The sequence below is a fragment of the Bubalus kerabau genome, chromosome 3 (genome assembly GCF_029407905.1).
Source record: "Bubalus kerabau isolate K-KA32 ecotype Philippines breed swamp buffalo chromosome 3, PCC_UOA_SB_1v2, whole genome shotgun sequence".
Classification (NCBI taxonomy): domain Eukaryota; kingdom Metazoa; phylum Chordata; class Mammalia; order Artiodactyla; family Bovidae; genus Bubalus; species Bubalus kerabau.
The window spans coordinates 113,566,616-113,591,416 of NC_073626.1; the positions used below are offsets into that span (position 1 = coordinate 113,566,616).

The 24,801-nt window shown below is 37.9% G+C and overlaps 1 protein-coding gene across 1 annotated transcript in view; it reads right to left on the reverse strand.

Moving 5' to 3' along the window:
- The window catches only part of THSD7B (thrombospondin type 1 domain containing 7B), a 1,243,680-nt gene that overhangs the window by 238,937 nt on the left and 979,942 nt on the right, over positions 1-24,801 (reverse strand). Inside the window, exon 17 of the mRNA XM_055572703.1 lies at positions 20,939-21,117. Coding sequence (XP_055428678.1) covers positions 20,939-21,117 — 179 coding nt within the window. The remainder of the gene's footprint in view (positions 1-20,938; positions 21,118-24,801) is intronic.

Sequence of the window (24,801 nt, forward strand, 5' to 3'; positions counted from 1 at the left end):
CCACTCTAATTACACATCGTTATAATATTCTGCCTAATTTTCAAGTATTCATGAAGCACTCTGCATACAGAAGTCTGATGGGTCTGTCGAGAAAAGATATTTGTGCAATTGAAGTACAGGCTGAATGAGCTCCTTTGATCATGAAACAACACTTTTACTTAAAAAGAATATTTTGCAGACAAACTGGTTATAGAGACTTAAATATTTAGCAGACAATTTCTCAAAATATGAAGTGAGTCCGTCATTTTAAGTAAAACAACTAAGTGTATTTGTTTGCAATGATAAAATTCAAGCTGTTAAGTGAAAACTAAAATTTTGGAAAACATGATTCTGTCACCATAAGCTTGGGAGCTTCTCAATACATAATGACTTTTTTGATAAGACCAGTGGTGATATTAATAAATAGGAATTTTTGATACTATGTAGTTAAATAGGTCAACATTTCAGCAGAACTCAATAGACAAATACATTCCAAATGAACAATGCATGAGGTTACAAAACCATGCATGGATTAAAGACTTAATCAAAGTGCCAGATAGTCCAATGTATTTGAATGTAACAGTGTAGGAAAAGTGGATTGTTTAGATTTCAGATTTCACACTGCAACTAAACTTTGAAAAAATTACCACCTGCCAAGTTTGCTTACACTACCAAACATTATCCAAAGTTAAATTTTTAGGTAAGTAAAAAAGTTAAAAGAATGAAATTAGAATATGCCCTAGTACCATAAACTAAAATAAACTAAATATGAATTAAAGACCTAAATGTAAGGCTGGACACTATAAAACTTTTAGAAGAAAACATAGGCAGAACACTCTTTGCCATAAATTGCAGCAAGATCTTGTTTGATCCACCTCTTAATGAAAATTAAAACAAAAATAAACATATGGGATCTAATTAAACTTAAAAGATCTCGCACAGTAAAGGAAAACATAAACAAAGTGAAAAGACAACCCTCAGAATAGGAGAAAGTGTTTCTAAAGAAGCAACCGACAGAGGGTTAATCTCTAAAATACACAAACAGCTCATGCAGCTCAATAAAAAAACAAACCATCTATTCAAAAAATGGATGGAAGATCTAAATAGACATTTTCCAAAGAAGACATATACTTGGCCAAAAAGCACATGAAAAGATGGTCAGAGAAATCCAATCAAGACTACAATGAGGTATCACATCACACCAGGCAGAGTGGCCACCATCAAAAAATCTTCAAACAATAAATGCTGGAGAGGGTGTCAAGAAAAGGGAACCTTCCTTCACTATTGGTGGGAATGCAAATTGGTACAGCCACTATGCAGAACAGTATGGAGGTTCCTTAAAAAACTAAAATTAGAACTACCATATGACCCAGCAATCCCACTCCTGGGCATATACCCGTAACCATAATTAGAAAAGATATATACACCCCAGTGTTTACTGCAGCACTATTTACAACAGCCAAGACATAGAAGCAATATAAATGCATATCAACAAAAGAAAGGAAGATGTGCTACATATATATGATAGAATAATTACTCAGCCTTGAAAAAACTGAAATAATTCCATTTGCAGCAACATGGATGGATCTAGAGATTTTCACACTGAGTGAAGTAAGTCAGACACAGAAAGGCAGATATCATACGATATTGCTTATATGCGTAATCTTTAAAAAAGGGTACAAATGAACTTAGAAAACTGAGGCAGAGTCACAAATGTAGAAAGTAAACTTTTGTTTACCAGTGGACAAGCCTGGGCAGGCATGCAGTGGGGTGGGGGGGAGGTGGGGTAAATCGGGAGACTAGGACTGACATATATACACTACTATACATAAAATAAATAGCTAATAAGGACCTACTGTATAGCACAGGGAAATCCACTCAATACTCTATAAAGGACTATAAGGGAGAGAATCTAAAAAGACTGGTTATATGTATATCTGATTCACTTTTCTGTACACTTTAAACACAACATTGTAATTCAACTACAGTCCAATAAAAATATTATAAGAAAGTTACCTAAAGTAACTTTAAAGTCCTACTAAAGTACTTTTCCTTTTTCTATCTTCATATATGTGTAAGTCTGGAATTTCTTCATCTACTTCACTAAAGCATTCTATTACAAAGGCTGAATGCAGAGGCAGACTGAGAGTTCAGCTAACTTCTATGATGCCAGTTATTAAAGAAATTTTCAAAAAGTAAAACAGTGCCTCTTTTTAAAACTATTTGCTTTGAAATAGTTATTTTTAATAAAAGTATTATTAATGTTAGCATATAAGGAATTTAATTTTTATTAATATTTAGTATTTTAAAATGAATTAATAATTTTTCAAATATCTTAAATTTAGAGAACAGTAAACGTAAGTAGATACAACCCATATGAACAAAAGCTCTTTGAGATCCTCTTGCCTTTTTGAGAGTCTAAAGGTTCTTAGAACCACTGGTTTAAGAGCACTTCCTAAAATGTTTTTTAGATTAAACTCTCCTAATTTCCTTCTTACACTCTGGCATTGTGGCAAACAATTAATATTGACTGGTAGTCACTAAGGGACTTTCCTGTAACTCAGTAAATAATCTGCCTGTAACGCTGGAAATCTGGGTCTGATCCAGGGGTCAGGAAGATCCTCTGGAGAAGGGAATGGCATCCCACTCAAGTATTCTTGCCTGGAGAAATGGACAGAGGAGACTGCCAGGCTACAGTCCACGGAGTCAGAAAGAGTCTGAAATGACTGAGTGACTAACATTCCACTCCAGCAGCCACTAAGCACCATAAACAAGACACTAAAATTCAGATAGGAGGAAGATGACTAAATCAAGTGCTTCAACTCAAACACCTGCAAATTACAAGGCATATGACATAAATGAGTAAAATAATCTCCCTTTGAAAAATATGCAGGCTGCAACCCTCTCCCCACATGAGTATCCCTAGGCCTGAAGACTGGGACCAGGGTGTCTGTCTGCAGTGGACAGATCTTGTGCAAGTAGACAAGGGTGTCTGGACAGAGCTGAAGATGCCAGAGTGCAAGCACAAACCACAGGCTGAAAACTCAATCTCCTAATGGCATCACATTCCACAACAGAATTTTGAGAATCTCAAATCTGAATTTAGCCTTCTCAGTTGTGACTGAAGGTATACTGAAAGTCACTCAGTAGTGTCCTACTCTTTGCGAGCCTATGGACTATACAGTCCATGGAATTCTCCAGGCCAGAATACTGGAGTGGGTAGCCTTACCCTTCTCCAGGGATCTTCCCAACCCAAGGATTGAACCCAGGACTCCTGCATTGCAGGTGTATTCTTTACCAGCTGAGCCACAAGGGAAGCCCATTGGGTAAGGTAGGATGATTAAAAAAACCCAAAAAACGTATTTTGTAGAAACTCTTTTCACCTTAGTTTGTAACTTAATTATGGAAATAGAGGAAATGTGGATATCTTTTTTGTGTTCTCTCCCTGGCTCACAGATGTTTAGGGATGAACCTGGATATTGGCCTAGGCATAGGAGAGCTCTGTGGACAGAGAGAAGGAAGATACTCATTATACTAGTACAGTCTCTCTAAAGAGGACAGGTATTCTCAGATTCTCATTGCCTTCGGAGAAGGCAATGGCAACCCATTCCAGTATTCTTGCCTAGAGAATTCCTTGGACAGAGGAGCCTGGTGGGCTGCTGTCCATGGGGTCTCACAGAGTCAGACACGACTGAAGCGACTCAGCATGCCTGCATGCATTGGAGAAGGAAATGGCAACCCACTCCAGTATTCTTGCCTAGAGAATCCCAGGGACAGAGGAGTCTGGTGGGCTGCCGTCCATGGGGTCTCACAGAGTCGGACACGATGCAAGTGACTTACCAGCAGCAACAGCAGCATTCTCAGATTCAGAAAATTGGCCAGAGCTTCTGATATTTGCAAAGATTTTAGAAATCCAAATTTTAATGCAAGTTTTTCCATGTTTTAAAACTTGACAACTAATCAAAAGTATTAACACCTGGTAGCAAACCCTGAACAGTACAAAGAACACTTTGACATCTAGAGCTTGACAATGCACCACCAGGTTATAATATCTGGGCTTGAAGAAAGTTTCCAAAAACCTTCTCTCAGAATCCTCACCAGACTCATGATTAATAATGTTGGAAATAGATAGTACTTAGAGAATGCCTCATACAAAGCCAGGCATTATATTAGGACCACTGAACACATTCTCTCAACAGCATTCATATTTTAAAATGTGTTTTCATCTATGAAAAAGCTTTGGAGTTCAACCATCAATTTTCACCTAACCAGTCTATTCTGTAATAAGTCTTATCAAGAACTCTGTTTATGCTTTTGCATAGTGACTTGACTATGGCAAGGTTAAAATATGCGCACGTAGGTTAGAACAATTTACCTGGTCTGTGGAGGTCTTAAACTTTGGCACAAATTGTAATTAAGTGTATTAATCTGTTTTCCATATTGATTCCAAGTCTGTTATTCAATAACAGATTCTGGGCAAGTGAAACCTGAACCCTTCTGAGCAAAAACTCTTCTGCTTCTATGCCAATAAAGTGTCATCTCTTGATTATGATTTCGTTTATAGCCTTTCCATAACTCCTTCAAATGGTATTCTAGATGGGCTATAAAGCAGTTAATAAGAATAAATTAAAATTTGTACTTAGCACTAAAATGTAAATTAATTGTATGTTTTCTCCCAAATCTAACCATTTTAAACATCTGGTATATATATTTTAGTGCTTCATTCGCTCTAATGGTGATGATTTTAGAAAGTTGTTAAAACTGCTTTTCACTTCCCCATCATGGCAGTCCAAGGGATGTCAGCACTGAAGCATCTCTTACAAAATCATTAGAAAAACCACCAGTCCTCCTTGGTTCATCATAAAGTAAAATAGAGCAGAACATTATCATCTGCCCACTGCCAACCAGACAATGAAACCACTGGCCTGACTGTGAAGAAAGTTTAAAGTTTTCAAGAATCAAGGGCATTAAGTACAGAAAATTAATCTTTTCACTGCCATGTTTTATTCTTTTGAATATCAATTTTCACCAGCTGTGATAGCTTGTGTAGCATCTGCTAGAAAGTAGGGAAAAAATGCACAGAGATTGTACTTAAGTACAGCAATAGTTTTATTTATTTTTTCCTTATGATTAAGGCCAACAGAATCATGGGAAATTCATGACTTGCAAATGATATAAATTACATAAAGATTGAAAATGCTCATAACTTACTTTTAATTAAGTAATAAGCCAGAACAGATTTTTCTATAGTTTTGATTAATGTGCATTTCAAATGACAGGCAATAATTCATGCAAAGACTATCATATATTGAGTTCAAGATGTGCATATTTCACTTTTACATTCCAAAGCTGTTTCAGTTCCTTTTAGTTCTTTGCTATTCTTATTTAACATTAAATAGCTAACTTGACCAATTGCTTCCCCAGAATTATTCAGCCTTTTAACTCAATTATCTTTCTGGTTTGGTTTCCTAGACGTGGAGAGTTTTAATTCCAATGCCTATAATTACAAGGAGAAAAAAAGTAGAATACAGATAGGTCTATAATCAAGTCACCAAATGTTCCATGTTTGTGGATTCTCTTCCTTGTACTTTACTGAATTGCTCATTCATATAGACATTGCTTCAGTCACTACATGTAGAAAAATCACCATTTTTTAAAAAAGTAGACACAGTTGGAAATTCAGTTTTTAATAAAAATTTGCAATTTCTTTTTGCCAAAAAGAGAAGAATGAATCATACTGATAGAGCAAAATGACTGCACTAAACTTCCCTTCTTACTCTAGAACTCAGGGATTGCTTCTGGTTGTCTAGTTGCTACTGCTAAGTCACTTCAGTCGTATCTGACTCTGTGCGACCCCAGAGACGACTGACCACCATGCTCCCCCATCCCTGGGATTCTCCAGGCAAGAACACTGGAGTGGCTTGCCATTTCCTTCTCCAATGCATGAAAGTGAAAAGTGAAAGTGAAGTCACTCAGTCATGTCCGACTCCTAGCAACCCCATGGACTGCAGCCCCCCAGGCTCCTCCATCCATGGGATTTTCCAGGCAAGAGTGCTGGACTGGGATGCCATTGCTGAATGATAAATTCAAACACCATAAAGAAGCCATAAGGGCAGTAAATATAAGACTAAAAATGGAATCTGAACATGAAGTATCTAAATATACATGCACCACTATCTTAGTTTGGGCTGTTATAACAAAAATACCATAGGCTGGGTGACTTTTAAATAGCAGAGATTTATTTCTCACAGTTTTGGGGGCTAAGAGTCTAAGATCAAGGTGGTAACAAGTTCAATGTCTGGAGAAAGCCCACTTCCTGGTCCACAGACAGACATGTTTTCTGTTTGCTCACTTGGAGAAAGGGTCTAGGGAGCTCCCAGGGTAATTTTTATAAAGGCACAAATTCCATTCAAGAGCACTCCACCCTTACAACTTAATCATCTTCCAAAGCCCCATCTCCAAATGCTCTACCACATTAGGAATCAGGGATCAAAATATATACGCTGGGTGGAAACATACACCAAGTTTATAGCAGTCAGCCTACCCTCCAATGGCTCATAACTTATTCAAAGCTAGGAGTGTTAAACTTTCACCATGTCAGAAATTCTACACACAGGGATTTCCCTGTGTGGTCCAGTGGTTAAGAATCTGCCTTCCAATCGGGGGATGTGGGTTCAATTCCTGGTTGGGGAACTAAGATTCCAAGTGTCCTGGGCCAATTCCTGAGCCCATGCTCCACAATTGAGAGCCTGCATGCTGCAACTAGAGAGAAGCCCACACATCACAATGAACTGCCCTCATGATGCAACTAAGACCTGATGCAGCCAAAAATAAAAATAAGATATTCTATACACATATAAAAAATTCATTTGCTTCTAAAATATTTTTCTTTCCTTGTTTTCCTTTATGTTGTTAGGAGAGCACATGGAATGTAGTAACACTGTTGTGAGCGCTCAGTCTTGGAACAATTATGATGGCAATAGAAAACAATATCTACTTTGTAGAAGCCAAAAGTCTCAGGATGAAATGGGACAGACAGATAAACAAACAAGCAAAAAAAGAAGATTACAAATAACTACATGGGGATGCACATATTAAACCACATTCTAAGTGTCTGATGTCTCATTGTTTGGATTTTCTAAGATTCCACCTGTACCTATTCTGAATGTATCATCCCTCAGGGGCTGTTAAAATGTTTTAAAGCAGCTATATATCTCAATCTAAATATATAAATCTCTTTAAATGAACAATTTCACTGAGATTTCTTTTCTATAAATATGGGCTCTTATTTCACCTCATACAAAATGATATTCAGCTTTACTTATTCTTACCATCTGCTACTATTACTCTCATTACCAAATGGTGTTGCAACGTTGAATAGTCTATAGAAGGTTTACTTGGATTGGAATGTTCTACAGGAATCTAAAGAAGATATCACCATAGGTTTCCTTCATCAGAGTTCTTTTGAACTCTTCCCATTATGTGCATAATTCCAACATGACTTTAAATTACTGATAATTAGCCCAAGAAAGGGTTGTGTGGGCTACATAGAGCAGGGAAAATAGGAGAGACACATGGTATATGAATGCATTACTTATCTGGTAGTTGTCTGCTTATTTATCATATAGAGTGAGGCACAGGTAGGTTGGTTAAGCCAAATAATTTACAAAATGGAACCATGACGTCCTTGTCAAAAAAAAAAAAGTATCAAGAAATAGACCTAGTCAAGGCAATTCATATCTTCATAGGGACTAAGAATTGCCTCATATTTCTTAACACAATAGACTTTCAAATATTCAATAAAAAACATTACTTAATTTTTTCATCTAGCTTTAAGGCTCAAAATGTTATTTAAAGCAAATTATATTCTTATCAAGTTAAATGCCAAAAAGAGTAAAATTAAGAGTATACAGTGGACATTTTGGTTCACTCTTTCATCATGCATTCCAGCCCAGATGATTAGCCTAAGGGAGAACTTCCAGGTCACACATATTAGCATCTCAAGGTATAATCTGCAAACTAGCAGCCTTGCCACCACCTGGGAGCCTGTTAAAATTGCAGCCTTTTTTCCCTTCCCCATAGACCTACTGGCCTTGCCTGGTAGTTCAGGGGTAAAGAATCCTCTTGCAATGCAGGTTCTATCCTTGGGTCAGGAAGATCCCCTGGAGGAGGGAATGGCTACTCACTCCAGTATTCTTGCTTGGGAAATCCCATGGACAGAGGAGCCTGGCAGGCTACAGTCCATGGGGTTATAAAAGAGTTGGACATGACTGAGCGACTAAAACAACAACAGCAACCAGACCAACTGAATGAGAGTCTGAATTTTAGCAAGCTCTGTCAATATCCAACTTCAGTGACTGAGATGTGAATTATAGTCCTTTAGGGGAGTGAAGGAGGCCTGGAAAACTTTACTGGTTTTAAGATTCTCTAGACAGAATTCTTATTCTTCTAGTCATTGTTGCATCAGGAGGCTATGCCTGCCACTGCTGATTGTGCTGTCATCCTGAGGTTTATCTTTCATTCTTCAGCTGACTTCATGCCAACACTGATGATGAAAAAGCAGAGAAACTGAAAAAAAAAACAACACTATGTCCTTGATGGCATTGCTGAGCCACAAAAACAATCAACCCTGGAGCCCACAGAACCACTGGGTTTCTTGTTATATGAGGTAATGCATTTCCTTATTGTTTCAGCCAGTTTGGATTGATGTTTTGGTTAGTTGCAAAGCATCCTAATACAGAGGAGAAGCAGGAAATTTTTCTGATTGAATCCATGTTGATTTCATGTATTTTTCAAAATGGAAAGTATCTATGGCCTGATTGTCTATAACTTCAACCCATTCAACCTCTCTCTTGAGTTTCCACGAATGCAGGCTCCCAGTGGAAACTTGTGGCGCAGTGGAGTAGAAATTGGAGGAAGAAATGGCAACTCACTCCAGTATTCCTGCCTGGGAAATACCATGGGTAGAGGAGCCTGGTGGGCTACAGTATAAAGTCACAAAGGAGTCAGAGATGACTGAGGGACTGAACAGCAGAATAGCAAACTCCTCCTGGCTTGTCATTCTAGAGACGCATATGCTGAATGAATGAATAATGGCACAGGTGCAGAGAATTAAAGTATCTTCCAAAGTATTTATAATTACCCGATATTCAATTTTATTTTTACCTCTTCTCTTTTTGAAAGCTACCATGGCTCATTAATAAATTACTATTGCTTAGAAGTCCCTATCCACAGTATGCACTTATATAATTGTACCTGCCACACTGCAAGTTTATATGTCTCTTTCCAATGTCCCTAATTATACAGCATGAGAATTCACATATGATATTTGTTGAGTACTACAAAGCAAAATATATCTACCATCTTATCATACCACTCCAAACCATGGATCCATGCGATATATGTTTCCACCTATTCAGAGGTATTTGCACAGCCTCCGGGTAAGTTCCCTCACACAGGAAAAGACCACATGTTCAGTTAATCTCAAAGAGGTCACTTGCTCATGGTAAAGGCCATGACTCTGGGCTCATAGAATATGGTTGGGTCAAGATCATGAAATGTCTTATAAACTATATCATGTAGTTTGTGTTTTGTCCTGAAGATAACAAGAAAGAAGCAGAGGAAGCATGATGGGTATGGCAGCAAGAAGGCAATGCTCACACATTTGATCTCTTTGGGAAGAGATGTATATGTGGTAGGAGACAGCAATCACTGATGTGCTGTGATATGGAAGGTGATGAGATAAATAATACATCCATATGGCTTTCACATCTCTTTACATGATGTCAGACAGGTCATATTTCAAGTCATTATCTAGAATTATGTGCTACCTATATTCAGAATGATCTGTGGCAGTGTATAAGTTAAAATGAAGTGCCAATTATCTACTAAAGTTGTGTATGTGCATAGCATGTGACCTAGGAATTATACTTTTAGGTCTGTCCAATAGAAATGCACACACGTGACCACCTAAGACATGTGCAAGAATGGCTGCAACAATGTTCTTTGTAATAACCCTAAATCGGAAATAATTCAAATGTCCATCCATTAATGAGAACAGATAAAATGTGGTATACAGCATAATAATGGGACACACACAAGGACACTACATAAAGCAATGGAAATGAACAGAATTATTGCTATCCATCACAACATGGACAAATCTCACAAATATGCAGAGGAGAAAAAGGCAGACAGAAAAAGAGTACATAGTGCAGAATCCATTAAGTAAAGTTTCTTTAAAAATTAGAAAACTGATTTATCCTGTTAGAAGTCCAAATAATAGTTCCATTTGGTGAGAAGAAGATGGTAGAGAAGGAACTAGAGTTCAAAAGGGGGTATGAGAGATATTGATAAAGTATTACTTCTTGATGTGGGTGGTAATTGAATGGGAAGATTCACTTTGTGAAAAGTCATGGAGCTCTACTCATATTGATTTGTGTATCTTTCTGTTACACGCCTTAATAACATTTATATAAGTAAAGATTCAAAGAACCTCATGGTCATAGGAAATTAGTTATAAATATGTAATAAGTTACATCCCTTTTTGCCACTAGGAAAAAATGTAATATCAAATAATACAAGTGAAAACAAACTGAACTGGAAATGGAAATTATGTGTCAGAGACCAAGAAAAAATAATACTAATATTTATCAAGTACTTAAGTCTTTGCCAAACAACATAATGGGAAGTTTATATTTATTTTCACTTTATAGTAATTAACACAATAATCTTAAAAGATAGCTGTTATTGTTATACTCATCTAACAAATTATGAAACTGAAACTCAGTAAGGTTAAATAACCTTACTGAGATTTAGTAAGGTTAAATAATTTTCTCATGTTCTCACAGCTAGAATGGGGCAGGGTAGCACTTGACCTCAGACCTGAATGACTTTTAACCCCTTATACACATCATTGCCATAGTGTAGTGGTTATCACGTTCACCTCACACATCAGTGGGTCAACCTGAGCAACTTATCATCCCCTCTAAGCCCTAGTCTATTCCTCTGTGAAATGGGAGAGTACTCCCAAATTTGCTTGGAGTAGAAAAGAACTAGTGGTTGTGTTCACTGTAGATATTAGAAAGGGCATGCTAAGTCAACTGCTGCTGCTAAGTCACTTCAGTTGTGTCCAACTCTGTGCAACTCCATAAGACAGGGAAAATCTTTTCCAGAGCTGCCTTCAGCAAAAATTATCACCTCAGTGACAAGATTCTCAATTCAACAGTGTTCATCAATGTGCCTGATCAGAAAAAGAAGCAAAGACAAAGCTTTGTTAACAAACATGCCTTCTTGAACTTACTCTTGTGCTGGCCACAGTTTGCAGAACAGGGGCCTGGGAAAGTGTTGTATTCCAACTTTTCCTCCACCCATGGTGATTTTTCTACTCTCATGATCAGTAAAGATTATGAAGCAAACTCTATATTACAAAAGATTTAGATAAGCTTCTCAGAGAGACTATTTTTATCTTGACTCTTAAGTCACGTTGTTTTTGCTGTTCAGTTGCTCAATAATGTCCAACTCTTTGAGACCCATGGATTGCAGCACGCCAGGCTTCCCTGTCCTTCATCATCTCCTGCAGCTCACTCAAACTCATGTCCATTGAGTCAGCGATGTCATTGAGTCACTTGGTCCTCTGCTGTCCCTTTCTCCTCCTGCTTTCAGTTTTTCCCAGCATCAGGGTCTTTTCTAATGAGTCAGCTCTTCAAATCTGATGGCCAAGGTACTGGAACTTCAGCTTTAGCATCAGACTTTCCAATGAATATTCAGGATTGATTTTCTTTAGGATTGACTGCTTTGATCTCCTTGCAGTCCAAGGAACTCTCAAAAATCTCCTCCAACACCACAGTTCAAAAGCATCAATCCTTCGGCACTCAGCCTTCTTTATGGTTCAACTCTCAATCCATACATGACTACTGAACAAACCATGGCTTTGAATACATGGACATTTGTTGGCAAAGTAATGTCTCTGCTTTTTAATATGCCGTCTAGGTTTGTTATAGCTTTTCTTCCAAGGAGCAAGCATCTTTTAATTTCATGGCTGCAGTCACCATCTACAGTGATTTTGGAACTCAAGAAAAGAAAGTCTGTCACTGTTTCCATTGTTACTCATCTATTTGTCATGAAGTGATGGGACTGGATGCCATGATCTTAGTTATTTGAATGTTGAGTTTTAAGCCAGCTTTCTCGCTTTCCTCTTTTACTTTCATCAAGAGGCTCTTTAGTTCCTCTTCACTTTCTGCCCTAAGGGTGGTGCTGTCTGAGTATCAGAGGTTATTGATATTTCTCCTGGCAATTTTGATTCTAGCTTGTGCTTCATTCAGCCTAACATTAAGTCATGTAGAAAAAATTAAATCTTGATTGAAAAAGTGTTTTTGCATGGATTGATCAAAGGATCTAGTCAAGACCTTGGTAATTGGCTTTTTCGGTAATTTAATCAAGGGATAAGGCTTGAAAAATCTAGAGGGCACAAGCTTACAATTAGTAGATAAATAAATCCTGGAGATCAAATTCACAGCATAGTGATTATAGTTCACAATGCTGTACTATAAAGTTCCAAGTGACTAAGAGACTAGGTTTTAATTATTCTCACCACAAAAAAGGAAATGATGATTATGTGATGTGAGAGGTGTTTTAACTAATTCTATAGTGGCAATCAAATTACAATGTGTAAATGTATCAAATCCACACATTGTACATCTTAAACTTACACAGAGTTATATGTCAATTATATCTCAGTTAAAAAAAAAAGAACTGGAAGATTAATGTGCCATTTAGAATCTTTCTTTGAAATGAGTCTTAAGTAGGCTATGTTTAGAAGAGCTTCCAGGTAGTTCAGTGGTTAAGAATCCACCTGCCAATGTAGGAAAGGCAGGAGACTCGAGTTTGATCCCTGGATTGGGAAGAGGCCCTGGAGGAAGAAATGGCAACCCACTCCAGTATTCTTGACTGGAAGTCCAATGGACAGAGGAGCCTGGCGAGGTTGCAAAGAGTCAGACATGACTGAGCATGCACATGCAGCAAAACTCCCATCAGTACATGGCTTAACTTTCTTAATGTTTGTGGTTAAAGAAATATTTTTAATGTATGACAGGAGGAGGGAAGTTTCCAATTTGCATTTAAAACTGAAAAGCTAGGATGATTCAAAGATCTGAAAAGTAGATTCTGCCAATACTTTTTTCTAGAAAAGTACCTAAGCACTTCTACCTGAGTACTTTGTTAAGAAGACAGTTCTGCAAAATTTCCCATACAGATGATGTGAGGCTGCTGCTGCTGCTAAGTCGCTTCAGGTGTGTCTGACTCTGTGCAACCCCATAGACAGCAGCCCACCAGACTCCTCTGTCTCTGGGATTCTCCAGGCAAGAATACTGGAGTGGGTTGCCATCTCCTTCTCCAATGCATGAAAGTGAAAAGTGAAATTGAAGGCGCTCAGTCTGGTGTGACTCTTCGAGACCCCATGGACTGTAGCTTACCAGGCTCCTCCATCCATGGAATTTTCCAGGCAAGAACACTGGAGTGGGTTGCCATCTCCTTCTCCAATGCATGGAAGTGAAAAGTGAAAGTGAAGGTGCTCAGTCTTGCCTGACTCTTCGAGACCCCATGGACTGTAGCCTACCAGGCTCCTCCATCCATGGGATTTTCCAGGCAAGAGTACTGGAGTGGGTTGCCATTGCCATCTCCAATGTGAGGCTAATATTACCTAATATATTTCAGAACTTCAGGAGTTAAAGGACTAGGAATAATATGAGGTGTATCAGCACATTTGAAAGGGTTCCAAAGACAAAATTTGACAAAATTTGCCCATTTCACAATTTTATAGCTATCTCCTGCCAATCCTGGAAACCCTGCCTAGCAACAGCATTAGGGAAATTTGCCAAGCCACATTAGTAGAGAACTATCTAGAGGTACATAGGAATCTCTTTCATAAAAACTAAAAATGAGTTTGAGTATGTGCAGAGCGGCAATACCCAGTATTAAAAAACACAGTAAAATGCAAGAGAGTGGACAACATGTAGAGAGGACAATTGCTTCTCATGAGTGACATTGGCAGTTCCCAAGAAACATGATCAAAGTTGCTTAAGATTTCAACAAGTCTGAGGGGCAGTCCTTCTGGGATGATCAACAATAGGGTGTATGTAGATACAAGTGTAGCGGGGAGAGGAAGCTCTTGAGAAGGAAAATATGATTTTTTTTCTTTTTTTTTTGCTTGGAAATGGCGACAGAGCAAGAATAAAAATGAAAGATTGCCTTTCCTGCAAGCTCTACTCAGCTCAGTTAGTGGTTTGTCACAAGTAGAAAGCACAGCATTTGGATTGGCAGACAGCCATAACGGATCTGAATGGGTGAACACCAGCCTTCAGGAATCATTTCACTCTGTCTATGAGACGGGGTGACATGTACCTGAGTTTTGCTATAATAATTACTATGTCAGGGAGAGGTGAAATGTTTTAGTAGTATCTGTCTTTATTAAATCCTCCCAAGTAACCCTAAGAAATAAATCATGCTGCATCTCTTAATTTTTTGACCTATGATATTTCATAATTACAACAAGTTCTTATCAAAGGTATAATCAATCACCAACCCCTACCTCCCTATGCAAGAACAGTACACCTGAATGTACTTGATCATGGATAAGTGTGGGCCTTCTATATTAATGCTCAAGAAGATGACTTCTTGCTCCATTACAGTCTGGGGCTCCTGCCAGTTCCAGAGTGAGCAGAACTCTGCCAAGAATGATTTGGACTAGCTTAGGATGAGTGGAAGCTGGGAAGGTCCAAAGGAACCAAGAGGCCAGAATTGGTTAAATCAAATTAAGCATTAAGTGTAGCCATATTTTTCTGGGTAAACAAACATTCAGATTGAATGACAGTTATCCTCTTTCCACATCCCAACATGCTACTAACAATTAATGAAGCAATATTAAAATGTACATAAGCTACTTCTCTATGGAAAACTTTTCTCATCCAAAGTTGCCTTCTAAGGGAGAAATGCTCCTGCTAAAATACAACTGTTTATCTTTGGAAAGAAAGTATTCTTTAAAATAGTATTACCTAGCTATGAAAAATAAAATGAATTATACTTGTCATTTACAAATTTAGGCCACTTCTCTTTGGAGTAAAGACACACATTTAAAATAGAAATTGTTTCTAGAAAACATTCATTTAATTTATATCTTCTCATTCAGGTGCAAACATAATCAAAACTCTTTCAAAAATGTGTTTAAATAGATAGGGTAGATTTTTTTTTAAAGTATAGATAATGAATCCCAATGTAAGATTTCTGCTCATGGGCACTGAACACACAGATTTGCAACATATAAACAACATGGAATTTCCTGCCCCTCCCTTGCTTTCAATTGCGTAAAGAACTCATAAAGGGAAATGTCAATCCAATGGAACTTTAATGTCCTCATATTTAATCTTCTATTAAGCAGAATTACAAAATAAAAAATACAGCAAAAAGATATAGTACAAGTGCACTTAAATCCACTCACTACATTATAGATTGTAAAAAATTAAAATATATTATCTATTTGATTTTGCACAGTAGAGGCAAGGACATCAGGCAACTGACCTGATAATTCAATAAACTATTTAGAAGTTTTCTAGCTATATGAAAGCTTTGGGTAAGCTGCATGCTGGAGCTATTTAGCATCACAAATACACTTAGCAGAAAGCCATCAAAGGATTGCTGTCACTTTGGTGCTTCTGGAGAAAGAGCTATCATATTGATAAGTTTTAGTTTAAAAGGGAGGCCTTTTTATGAGAGATTATAAATATCAATTTCACAAACTGACTCAGAGCAGTTTATGAGCTTGTGTACATAATATCAACTCTTTCATTTATATCACTGAGTTAAATTTCAATGGAGATACAAACACAGGATTTTTCAGGCAAATTGTTAACGAATCCTTAGGACAATTTGGAGTTCTTATTTCTTCCTGAAGAGCTCAAGTTTTTTGAGAATTCGAATGACAAATCACAGCTTAAGGGACCAGAGTTCTAATACATATTTTATTCTTTCTATAGAGCTAGCCACCCACTCATCCAGAGAGAAAGCTTCTTTTCAAATAAAGCATTCAATGAATGTAATCTGGCAATTCACTGGATGGTGTACCAGGGGCTGGAATGAGTTACAAAAGCAAAAAGACAGCCCTTGCCCTCGGAAAGACCCCACATTCTAAAACGGAACAAAGGAGGAAAGTGACTAAGTGCATGCACGTATACTAACATTTACACAGCTTGCACATAATATACATATATATGTATGTATACATATATGTGTGTACAATAAGTATATATAATACACACACGTAAGAAAATCCAATATTTTTCAAATGGTATGTTAGGTTCAATCTGTCATATACTGAATCTTCTTTATGCACAGGTACCAAAGATATGAACTTTTCTCACTTCTATAATTTGGTTATATTTTTTAAGCTCTTTCTAATGGGTGAATACATGAGAGAGTATTACTCTGGTTCCAAAAATAGGACAATAAATTGAGACCTAAAAACCAATTGGAAAGAAGACCAATAACCTAAGGCCAGTAGTAAAATTGAACTTTACAAAACAGCCTCAGTATACCTCTACTGGATCTAATTTCCAGCATAGAGAAACAAATAGCAAGCTCTTCTATAGAAGAACTGCCATAAATAATATAAGCTGGGGAATATTTCGTAAATAATGAAAATTACAGACAATTTATTTTCAGATGAATTAAGAAAATGTGGATAACTTCAACAAATTTCAACAAATAACACACACACACACACACACACACATACACACACACAAAGGGGGGGTCTGCAATACATAAGAGCAAAAATATAATGAAATCTATAGACAGCTTTCCACAAATACACTTTAAGTAAAAGTATGCTTTAGAAACAGAGAAGGCAATGGCACCCCACTCTGGTACTCTTGCCTGGAAAATCCAATGGACGGAGGAGCCTGGTGGGCTGCAGTCCATGGGGTCACTAAGAGTCAGACATGACTGAGAGACTTCACGTTCACTTTTCACTTTCATGCATTGAAGAAGGAAATGGCAGTGTTCTTGCCTGGAGAATCCCAGGGACAGGAGAGCCTGATGGGCTGCTGTCTATGGGGTCGCACAAAGTCGGACACGACTGAAGTGACTTAGCAGCAGCAGCAGCAGCATGCTTTAGAAAAGAAAGGCCTCTAGTGACAATTTCCTTTATGTTTAGTATTTTTTACAGTAGCATTTTTCCTTGCCATTCATAGACTTACAAGTCAGAAGGAGGGCTTATTATTTACTATCTTGATCAATTATGTTAAAATATCAAGTATGGATTAGGGTGAAGTTTTTCAAGTTTAAACCACATATATTATAAATACCTGAAACCTCTTTGCATCAGAATACATGCCATGTTAAATTTGATTTCTGATAACTAAATCTCAGGATTCAATTCTGAGCATCACAACCAATGTCTTTGGAATGCTACCCATTTCCTTCCCAAATGCAAAAGCTAGAAACAGCTCCTGCACACAAACCTATCCTTGCTTAGCTTTCACATATGGAATTTATCTAAGATTCTTGAACATAGGATTAATTTCTAGTGTGTACTATTTAAGGGCACAAGTTTTAACATCAGTTACTCACCTAGAGCCAGACATCCTGGAATGTGAGGTCAAATGGGCCTTAGAAAGCATCACTATGAACAAAGCTAGTGGAGGTAATGGAATTCCAGTTGAGCTCTTTCAAATCCTGAAAGATGATGCTGTGAAAGTGCTGCACTCAATATGCCAGCAAATTTGGAAAACTCAGCAGTGGCCACAGGACTGGAAAAAGTCAGTTTTCATTCCAATCCCAAAGAAAGGCAATGCCAAAGAATTCTCAAACTACCTCAAAATTGCACTCATCTCACACTTTAGCAAAGTAATGCTCAAAATGTTCCAAGTCAGGCTTTAGCAATACTTGAACAGTGAACTTCCAGATGTTCTAGGTGGATTTAGAAAAGGCAGAGGAACCAGAGATCCAATTGCCAACATCCGCTGGATCATCAAAAAAGCAAGAGAGTTCCAGAAAAACATCTGTTTCTGCTTTATTGACTATGCCAAAGTCTTTGACTGTGTGGATCACAATAAACTGTGGACAATTATGAAAGAGATGGGAATACCAGACCATCTGACCTGTCTCTTGAGAAACCCATATACAGGTCAGGAAGCAACAGCTAGAAGTGGACATGGAACAACAGACTGGTTCCAAATAGGAAAAGTAGTATGTCAAGGCTGTATATTGTCACCCTGCTTATTTAACTTCTATGCAGAATACATCATGAGAAATGCTGGGCTGGAAGAAGCACAAGCTGGAATCAAGATTGCCGGGAAAATATCAATAACCTCAGATATGCAAATGACACCACCCTTATGGCAGAAAGTGAAGAGGAACTAAAAAACCTCTTGGTGAGAATGAAAGAGGAGAATGAAAAAGTTGGCTTAAAGCTCAACATTCAGAAAACGAAGATCATGGCATCCAGTCCCATCACTTCATGGCAAATAGATGGGGAAACAGTGGAAACAGTGTCAGACTTTATTTTTGGGGGCTTCTAAATCACTGCAGATGGTGATTGCAGCCATGAAATTAAAAGACGCTTACTCCTTGGAAGGAAAGTTATGACCAACCTAGATAGCATATTGAAAAGCAGAGACATTACTTTGCCAACAAAGATCCGTCTAATCAAGGCTATGGTTTTTCCAGTGGTCATGCATGGATGTGAGAGTTGGATGGAGAAGAAAGCTGAGTGCCAAAGAACTGATGCCTTTGAACTATGGTGTTGGAGAAGATCTTGAGAGTCTCTTGGACTGCAAGGAGATCCAACCAGTCTATCCTAAAGGAGGTCAGTCCTGGGATTTTTTTGGAAGGACTGATGTTGAAGCTGAAACTCCAGTACTTTGGCCACCTCATGTGAAGAGTTGACTCATTGGAAAAGACCCTGATGCTGGGAGAGATTGGGGGCAGGAGGAGAAGGGGACGACAAAGGATGAGATGGCTGGATGGCATCACCGAATCAATGGACATGGGTTTGGGTAGACTCTGGGAGTTGTTGATGGAGAGGGTGGCCTGGCGTGCTGCAATTCATGGGGTCACAAAGAGTTGAACATGACTGAGCGACTGAACTGAACTGAACTAAGTGTTTAGAACAAGTTTCCTTTAAGTCCTAATAGGCATACAAGTACTTTATCTTATCCATAGTCTCAAATTTGATAGACAGTTTTTGATACATTTGCATACACACAGTAAGAATACAGTTTTGGGATCTGCGCTCAAATGAAGTCCTTTTACTCCCTGGATAATTTTCTAGTTCATAAAAGTAGCGTATTAAAACTAGTGTTTAACACTAGTTTTATAAAGGCTTTGTTTTCTTTTATGGTTTTGAGGAGACAAAAGAATTATCACACATTATTTATAATTACAAATGCCTAGCAGTTATTTCCTTCTTTAAATGTCTGGAAAATCCCCTAGGGAGGGTAAACTAGTCTTCAGACAGAGGATTCATTTCAAAGTCCTCTTTCTGATCATCAACTTGGGTCATACCTTTCTTCATACTGAGGAGGTTTCTCTCCTCAAACTCCCCCTACTTGGGTTGTTTCCCTCCTGTTCTCATTAATCATATCCCAACCTTCCCTTCCCTAAACTGTTGCACTTGAGAAGTTTTTTCTTTTTTTTTGACAAAATCTGTGTGGATTTTGCAATCCTCTGAATTGTTTTTTCCCCAATATGCTTTATATTTGCTTCGAAGGAAGCAACCAGGATCATCATTTTACTCTACATAACTTAAAAAAAAAACAAGACTAGCCTAATACTTTGCCCTGTCTTAGAACACAAACATTTTTTGCCATTATAATAATTTTTCATTTTCAGCAAGTTATGTATCTTTTATCAAAACTTACAAAAACAGCTAGAGATGTCAGTCTTAAAATGACAAATGATATCTAAATAGAAGTAGTACTAGATATGTTATTTATATTAATTAACTAGACATTGGATTTCCCCTCCATTAAACAATCTCTATAGAAAGTCTGATCAAAATGGGGATTAGAGGGAAGAAATAAATAGACTTAGTAATAGAGGCCTGTGTAAGCTATTCTGCTAAAAGTTTCAGAGTCATAAAGGATCTGCAGGCCCATGTTTAAGACGCATGTCACTTAAGAATAAAGAACTTATTAACAACTGTCATCTTGTACTTCACCTAAACAATTAATTAAAATGTATATATATCAGTCCATGTATAATAACAGTATGCAACAATGGGAGAAATTTGAGTTCTGTATCATAATTCTTCATTAAATCTTAGTTTCTGTTATATGGGTAAAGTTAAATGAAATATTCTAATCAACTTTGCTTAAGATGGCAATTTTATTTGATATCTGCATGACAGTGTATGCTTTAGGCTCCATTTATGAAAACAGCTTTGATCTAGGAGGAAAAGGTAGAAAAATAGCTCAGAAGAGACAGAAAGAGCTGTGAAAACACTGACAAGATTAGGAACAAAGAAAATTACGATGAAGAGTTAGGTAAAGGAAAAACAGAACACCAGTTTTGGAGTATGCAGATAAGACCGCTAATTATATCTATAGCCATAAAGTAATTGATATTCTTCCAACATTATTACATACACACACACACACACACACACAAACCTTTTATAATATAATTAATCAAATAACATTTCAAGATAATTTAAAAACCAACTGGATTTAATTTTTGTAAACAGCATTATAGCTAATATTACCAAGTCGTTCTCAGCATTGCCTAGGAGTGGACAAAGCTTCTATTACTAATTCTATTATATTAATTTCTACCCTCTTATCTACTCTTCTGAACGTCTAATAACTTTTTATGAGCTACTTATAACAAGATAATGACTTCAATTTCAACAGGAAATAATAAAGGAGATACTTTTTCTGCTCTGTATTTGTTATTTCATGTACTTTACCTGATTCTTGAGATCCAATTTGGGACATGGGCGACCTCCATTGTATGGTTTTTCTTTCAGCCATTTCGATCTAATTCTCACTCCAATCCCACAGGATGAACTGCAAGACCCCCAACTTGACCAGTCGCTTAACTTGCAATCAAATGGGCAAGGAATGACACATTCTTCTTGAATATAGCCTGGAAAAGATATAAAAGAAGTGAAGAAAGTCTGATCAAAATGTACTGATCAAATTTACTTTGTTTCCTTTATTAGAGATCAGATTACCTAACAATATTGCTGCAGGGGTTTCAATAAACAGACAAAAGATTTCCAAGAGAGATACATATGGTTACTTCTCCATTCCAAATTTGTGCCATCTGCTTACTTCATAGGCAAATCTGGGATTGAGGAAGGAAGAAGGGAAAAGTGCAAAGTCTTCCTTTCTAATAAGAAGAAATGAAGCAGCTCAGGGTTAATGATGGCACTATCTCCCCCTGAAATGGATCTACATTCCCTTTTCTGGGAACAGAGAGCATAATATAGTCAATCTCAGTGCCTTCGATCTGCAAAGCTTTCACAAAGAAAGATCTTGATTCTCACTGCTGTGTAGTGTGACTTGAATGAAGGAGGAGGGCAAAGACTGAACCACGGATTAGGAAGAGCAGGATACTACTGAAAGAAAAAAAAAGGAATCGTGAAAGGCTGTACATGAGATACTGGACTGGAATCAAGAGGTGAAGGTTGAAATACAGTTGCATATGTTCTAGCTTTCCTAGCTCTTATTCTGTCCTCAACCCACTTCTTGCTACAATTTTTCTCTGATTAACCATCACCTCTACAGATCATTCCGTTCAGTTCAGTCGCTCAATTGTGTCCGACTCTTTGCGACCCCATGAATCACAGCATGCCAGGCCTCCCTGTCCATCACCAACTCCCGGAGTTCACTCAGACTCACGTCCATCAAGGCAGTGATGCCATCCAGCCATCTCATCCTCTGTCGTCCCCTTCTCCTCTTGCCCCCCATCCCTCCCAGCATCAGAGTCTTTTCCAGTGAGTCAACTCTTAGCATGAGGTGGCCAAAGTACTGGAGTTTCAGCCTTAGCATCATTCCTTCCAAAGAACATCCAGAGCTGATCTCCTTCAGAATGGACTGGTTGGATCTCCTTGCAGTCCAAGGGACTCTCAAGAGTCTTCTCCAACACCACAGCTCAAAAGCATCAATTCTTTGGTGCTCAGCTTTCTTCACAGTCTAACTCTTACATCCATAAATGACCACTGGAAAAACCATAGCCTTGACTAGATGGACCTTTGTTGACAAAGTAATGTCTCTGCTTTTGAATATGCTATCTAGGTTGGTCATAACTTTTCTTCCAAGGAGTAGGCGTCTTTTAATTTCATGGCTGCAGTCACCATCTGCAGTGATTTTGGTCACCAGATATGTATTCCCAATTTCCATCTCTCCAATAAATTCTATGCCACCTACTGATACACTCTAATCAGATGCCCGATTCCCCTCAAATTTAACATGTCTAAAGCTGAGGTCACCAATTTTCTCCTAGAACATTCTAATTTTCTTATATTCCTTATCTTAATTAACTGCAGCATATCTGATTTCTATGTACTGGTGTATGAAGTTGCTCAGTCCTGTCTGACTCTGTGATCCCATGGACTGTAGCCTATGAGGCTCCTCAGACCATGGAATTTTCCAGGCAAGAGTACTGGAGTGGGTTGCCATTTCCTTCTCCAGGGGATCTTCCCAACCCAGGGATCGAACCCAGGTCTCCCGTATTGCAGGCAGACACTTTACCATCTGAGCCCCCAGGGAAGCCCATACTGGTGTATATACCTGTATAATCTCTTCCCTTTGAATCTGGGCAAGACCTGTGATTAGATTATGGTACGTGGCAAAAGGGAAGGGAATGCACAGATATTAATATGCCAAATTTTGAATTAATCCAAAGGAAGATTATTCTGAGGGGTCCTGAATTAATCAGGTGAAAATCTTTAAAAGAGTGATTGGGCTTTTTGTCTGTGTGTGTGTGTAGAACAAAATTCTCCTACTGGTCTTAAAGAAGCAAATAGCTGTGCTATAAAATGCCTACAGTGTGGCCACAGGGCAGGGGACCACAGCCAGCTTCTAGGGCCTGAGGACAGCCCCTGGCTCTCAGCAAGCAAGAAAACAGGGGTCTCAGCTCTGCGGGTTTTAATACATGAAGATGATTCTGCCAGCAATTACAAGGGAGCTTGGAAGAGGAGTTTCCCTCAATCACACTGGGCAGAGTCTTAAATCTTGACTCACAACTTGATTACAGTCTGGTGAGACCCTTCAGCAAAGAATTTAGAGAGGCCATGGTTGTACTCCTGACCCATGGAAACTGTGAGATAATACATGTTTTGAAGTGCTATGTCTATGTTAATTTGTTATGCAGCAATTGAAAGCTAGCAGATTATCCAAAATAAAAAAAAAAATATTTCAGTTACCTTAGACCAGCCTTCATCATTTTACACATATAGTAATTAGTTCTTATGTTGAAGCATCACAACAGTGTCCCCTACTCTATAATTCTTCTGGTTCATCCCTGGTTCAACTCTTTCTGACCCAGAATACTGAAATATTCTCCCCACGAGTCTCCTTTTCTCCTAATCATTCTCTTTGGTACTGGTCAGTCACTCTGAGGAAAAAGTTACTTTTCTAAAATACATAATAATTTACACTAGTCCTTTTATAACCTTTGCTGATTCTCTATTGTCTTGAAAATAAAGTGACAACCACTTTGCAAAAACTATGATTCTTCATAAGTGGCTCTACACAAAGATTTTCAACTTTGGCCACAAAATACGTTCCCACTGGCCAGTTTATACTAGAGACTAATTCAACCAAATCTCAGAGGATGGGACCTAGGCAGTGCTGGTTTTCAAAAATCCCCAGAGAATTCTAATGTGTAATCTAGTCTCAGAACAACCTCCCTGACTTGTTTTCCTCCTGCCCTTCCCTCTCCTATATCTTGAAATCTTTCCACATAGACTACTTCATCTTCTCCAATAATATTTATGCCTTTCCTCATGAAAACACTCTGCTCTTCCTCTAACCAGTTTAGCTCTCATTATTTCCCTAGTGGCTCGGATGCTATAGTCCATGGGGTTTGCAAGGAATCAGACACAACTTAGCGACTAACACACACACACACACACACACACACACACTCTTCAACTACTCTCTTGACGTATGGTTGACCATCTGGCCCCATCACTCCTCTGCCATGCCCAGTCTGGCAAAACTTCAGATTTAAATTTGTCCAACTACACTCCTACCCTGTGCTTAATACTGGAAACCAAGTGGAGATTAAGGCAGTCCTAATGCCACACACTGCTTGGTGAGTCTTCTGAGTTTTCTTCTCAGAAGAATTCCACATGACAGGTTTACCAAACCTCCTCTCCTATCTTCAAACTTTTAAGGTCTGTTCTTTTTCAGAAGAAATAGGAGTGAATACGAACTCTTTTAATTTCCTATGACTATATTTGTATGAACTTCCATATTTTTCTTCTATCTTCATATCACAATGGAAAAGATATGCATTTTCTTATATAAGCCATCTTTTCACCACTTGCTATCTCTCTACACTCTCTAATTTTAGAGTTATATTTCTCATACATTAATACTAGAATGATTGTACATTCCCCAAATAACACTCACTGATAAGAAAGAACACACTTTAAACACCTAAGTCATCAAGAGGGATCCCTCCGAGGTTGAAAACAAATTCTATTTGGGATTGTTAACATTCTCTATTGTTTATCATAGTTATAATTGTACAGTCATTACTAAGGAATTTTGATTATTGATTTAGTTCTAGGTGTATAAAACGGAGAAGGCTATGGCA